This window comes from Salmo trutta, chromosome 2 (assembly GCF_901001165.1).
Source record: "Salmo trutta chromosome 2, fSalTru1.1, whole genome shotgun sequence".
In the NCBI taxonomy this organism is placed as follows: domain Eukaryota; kingdom Metazoa; phylum Chordata; class Actinopteri; order Salmoniformes; family Salmonidae; genus Salmo; species Salmo trutta.
The window spans coordinates 73377679-73382233 of NC_042958.1; the positions used below are offsets into that span (position 1 = coordinate 73377679).

At 40.9% G+C, this 4555-nt stretch overlaps 1 protein-coding gene across 5 annotated transcripts; it reads right to left on the reverse strand.

The window, feature by feature from the left end:
- Positions 1 to 524: 524 nt before the first annotated feature.
- LOC115162851 (gamma-crystallin S-1) lies at positions 525 to 4275 on the reverse strand. Of its 5 annotated transcripts, none has more exons than XM_029714327.1 (4): positions 4257 to 4275; positions 2825 to 2879; positions 2153 to 2395; positions 525 to 1678 (listed from the first exon to the last, which is right to left on the reverse strand). In XM_029714327.1, the coding sequence occupies exons 2-4, from the start codon at positions 2834 to 2836 to the stop codon at positions 1367 to 1369; spliced, it is 567 nt and encodes a 188-aa protein (XP_029570187.1). In that variant the 5' UTR covers positions 2837 to 2879; positions 4257 to 4275; the 3' UTR covers positions 525 to 1366. The 5 variants fall into 5 exon arrangements, with proteins under 5 accessions (XP_029570187.1, XP_029570178.1, XP_029570170.1 ...); XM_029714318.1 differs by lacking the exon at positions 4257 to 4275 and adding an exon at positions 4079 to 4097; XM_029714310.1 differs by lacking the exon at positions 4257 to 4275 and adding an exon at positions 3993 to 4075.
- Positions 4276 to 4555: the final 280 nt, after the last annotated feature.

A 4555-nucleotide genomic window follows, 5' to 3' on the forward strand; every position in this document is an offset into this window, starting at 1 on the left:
AAATGAACATTCAATTCTCTGGCAACAGCTCTGGTTGACATTCCTGCAGTCAGCATGCCAATTGCACATTCCCTCAACTTGAGACATCTGTAGCATTGGCCTTATTTTCCCCAGCACAAGGTGCACCTGTGTAATGATCATGCTGTTTAATCAGCTTCATCTGCCTCACCTGTCAGGAGGATGGATTATATTGTCAAGGGGTTAACGCTCGCTAACAGGGATGTAAACAAATTTGTGCACAATTTGAGTCTTTTTGTGTATAGAACATTTCTGGGAGTTTTTATTTCAGCTCATGAAACATGGGACCAACACTTTACATGCCGTGTTTTATATTTTTGTTCAGTGTATATCCATCCATTCGTTGTGTGTGTCTGGCAATCCCCTGCACTAGGTCTCTGCAGTATGTTTTGTATAGTGACACCACAGAGGTTGGACGTTTTGTGCAATTTGTGCCTCCCCCTCCACTCATAAATGTTTATGGTAAAATGATTTGTAATCATGATTGGTATCTGGCCCTTGATTGATTTTTTGACAAAAAAATATTATATAAACTTTTTCCCCCTTCTGTTTTTCATGTTTATGGTCACGTGTTTGGTGTCAGTACAGGTCCATAGTGAAAGTTTGTTATCTTTGGTTCCTCATGCCACAGATTCTTTGAATAATAAACCTGATGTACCGTTTGGTACTTGACGTTCTCAATCATGTTTGTTTCACAATCACAGTTGGAAAAAATATTTTTGTACCCTTTTATTTATTTGTTTTTTGTTGATATGATTAATTATTGTGATTGATATCTGATTGCTCAAACTTGATTTACTTCTAGTGAACGTCAAACACCAACATTCAATTGCCTCACACTTCAAACGTCAACTGGTAAGATTTTTGTTATATTCCAAACAGTGCTACATTGACAAGTTAACAAAGTTACTTTGTCATAGACACATGAAGTTCACTTGTTTTGATATAGGTCAGAATAATGTAAAACCATTTTTTTTTTAAAAACACCTCAATTTAAGCAGGCTCAGTTGGAAGAAATTGCAACTGTCTTTGCTGCTGCATTAGTGACGCAATTAAATATACTGTCCCTGCAGTCCACTGGTTTATTATTCAATATGAGGGGATGGTATGTATAAATTGACTTATGTCTGCATAAAGCCCTTTAAATTTTCTTGTATACAAATCTACACCAGGATTCCAATCCAATGCTTGCTTTCTTCAGCCCAGCCATATTCTCAGTAAGTGGTCTAATTACTAAAGGACAATCTCCTTATTCCCTGATATCAACCATATTCTGAGATTGACTCATGTTGGCATCCCCTCTACATATGTATTGACTTCTGCAGGCTGTCAGACAGATCTAGCCGGGCTAGACAGAGCGATCTAGAGACAGCTTTATTGGTTGTTTTGCTTCAGCTCTGACGCGACGCACCGAGCCGATGGTGGAGCTCATGCTGCCCCAGTCGCTGTGCTTGTTGTACTCGCCAGGGCGCAGGAAGTACTGATGGCCCCTGTAGTTTGGGTGCTCGTGGAGGATCCAGTAGCCCTCCATAACATTGCAGGAGGAAATGTCTCTCCGGTGGAAGCGGTCCTGCAGGTTGGGGCAGTCGTCGCTCAGCTCCATCATCTTTCCCCCAAAGTCTGATCTCTCAAAGATCTTCATCCTGTAGTTTCCGTTGTACTGTGCAAGGAGAAAATGTATTCACTTCATAGAACTGAAATAATGTTTTTTCAATGTGAGACTTTTAGGCCTGAACTTTGTATGAAGGCTTGGAAAGTTTGGGAAACTTTACATGAACTCCCTAGCTACACAGAATATTGTCATAACAATTAATTAACAGCTGTTGTAAACAGTCATGACAGCTGATGTAAGCTTATGGGAATCTTGAATCTGAGAACATCTGACAGCTTCCACCTGAAAGACCTCTCCTGCAATGTTATGGAGGGCTAACAAAACAACTGTTGTTTTGGTCAATTTCAATTGGCAAGGCATACCTCCTACAAACATTCCTAAATAGTGGTTTGTGTCAAGTCAATTGCCTATAACCATGTCAAACTTACCAGCTGTTATAAATGTTTACAAAGGTAAAACAGATTCAAGAGCATTTGTTTGTGTTATGTTGTGTCATGATGGTCAAGATATAGCCGTTCTCACAGCTGGGATTATGCGACAGGAGCGGATGCAGTCGTTGAAGCCGGACCAGCGATGGTGGTCAGGGTACTTCCCCCTTGTCAGCATGTACTGGTACCCAGAAAAGTTAGGCTTCTCATAGGCCATCCAGCACCCACTGTCCACCCGAATGGAGTTACATCGGGAGAAGTGGGAGTGCATGTCAGCGCAGTCACCACTGCACTCATAGTGGCGTCCCTCAAAATTCCTGCCCTCGTAGAAGATGATCTGAACAGAGAGCTTCTAAAGTTAATGGGAATACAGGCAGAAGCACATCTCTACATTTTAATCAACCTAGCTTAGAACCTTCTTTCTGGGTGAAAAACACCCCTGTGTTTGGGTTTACACATGAAATTGACTCTGCAAATATATTTGAGAATGGCACAAAGGATAGGAGAACACCTATTTTCCTAGCCTTGGTCCCAGCTCTGAATGTGCTGTCTCACCAACACCTATTGTCATTGTCATGCCAAACAACGGCCATAGGAGTTGGTTATACAGCACAATCAGATCTAGAACCAGGCAAAAAAATATCTGGAATCATACTACAATTATGATTTCAGACAAAACTCATGACTAAATCTGAAATGGAACGGCAATAGACTTGAAAAGGCGGTCTAATGTTTTTTTCTTTGGAAAATTATATGTTCTGCTTACCTTACCCATCATGACTGTGGAGGTCAACAGGACAGGCCTGTCCTCATCACAGAGCCTTTTATGTGTCAGAGAAAAAGGATAGAGCATTGTTATTAAAATCAGGTGAGTTATCATGTCAGCACAAACTGTTCTATCTGCCCTATGACACTGAGAACATGTCAACCTCATGCTCCCTTTAGATTAACTGTATTTGCATAACAATGGAATTCAGACTATTTACTAGGTCCGGACAATAGAGTTGCACACTTGGTGTTTGGTCCCGAGGAAAACATTGCTCAGAACAGGTTTGAAAAAGGTTATTTGGAAAACTGGACTTCAAACATCGCCGTCTGCCCCCCAATAATTCTGAATGATGGGCTCTGATGTATAATAATCTTTGTTCAAGTAAACAGTTTTCAGGTTCTGTCTTGGAATATCCTCATATACTGCATTTACATATTTCTGTTACTGTACATATACAATAAACCACTATGGGTTCTTCCTCTGTGGAAAATTTAACTTGAATCTCGGGACTCTATTGATTTACAACGTCAAACAAAAGTAGAGTCAGAGTACTATACTTTATCCATACTGTAATATGTTTATTATAGTCCGAAGGTGCATTCCCACTTTAGGAGACGGGGTGCAATAGGCCTTTTCCATCTTTGTAATAATTTCAGTCTTCTATGGTGTTCACGCTCAGCTCGCTCTGTCGCTCCTAAAAACGCCGGGTGGTTTGCTGCAAATCTATTGTCGGAAATGTCAGCTGGTAGGTCCTACACATTAGTGGAATATTTCGGGGGCGATGACGGCTACTGCTGTGGTTATTGTAAAAATTAGAAGGGGAACTTCTCTCATGGTAGGTGTTGATTTGTAAAATCGCTGGGTCAACTTTATTTTACTGTCCTTCGTGAAGGCCTCGTTGACAGCTGGCTAGTTAGCTTACTAACTGTTAGCGGACTCTGCTAGTGGAAAATGGCTGGCTATCTAACGTTAGCTAGCCATCACATAATTTTAGCTAGACACATAGCTAACGTTACGTAGTTGAAATATTTGGCAAGTTATTTGACACATGGTTTACAACTTCATAGTTAAACATATTAACGTTAGCTAGTCAAGCACACCAAGTTAACCTTACTAGCTAGCTAACGCCGGTAGCACCCCCAAAAAAATTCAATCATTCTTCTACCTGTGTTACCACCGCAGATGGAACAATGAGCCAGATATTTCACCAGATGTTAAACTCTAAAGCATTAGTTTGGCGTTTTCGCTTACAACTGAATATGATGATGCGAGGAATCACAGTGGCCTGCAGTGGGAGAAGATGGCGCAAGATGGATTTTGGCTGACATTCTGCAAATTTTCTCATTTATGAAACATTTGATCTCCATACAGTTTTCTGTTCTCTAAACTATAATCTGTAACAGAGTGGACTGCATTTTGTAGACATTACCCTTTGCTAAAGTTCTGTACATTTCGCTGTTTAGGAGTGCAAGGGCGAATCGAGTTGCTGCACAAGGCACTTCAGAGTAGGTGTTCCCTAATAGAAATATGCAAATAAATGCTAGAACGTGCTGATAGGATGTCACTACCTCGTGCTTGGCTCTGCCCACCTTGTTTATTCTGCCCACTATAATTAATTTACTCCCATTGGAAACGACAGGCTCTGATCTATCTTGGGCTAGTTGTAAAAATCTTTGGTACCACTGTGGTGACTTGGCGGCCAAGTTGGCTACTTTGACAGCGGACCAC

Coding starts and splice junctions, on each gene's coding strand:
- LOC115162851 (XM_029714292.1), bottom strand. CDS start 3,466: ATGGAAAAGGCCTATTGCACCCCGTCTCCTAAAGTGGGAATGCACCTT. Junction 2,880..3,395: donor ACTATAATAAACATATTACA/GTATGGATAAAG, acceptor GACACATAAAAG/GCTCTGTGATGAGGACAGGC. Junction 2,411..2,824: donor CCACAGTCATGATGGGTAAG/GTAAGCAGAACA, acceptor CATTAACTTTAG/AAGCTCTCTGTTCAGATCAT.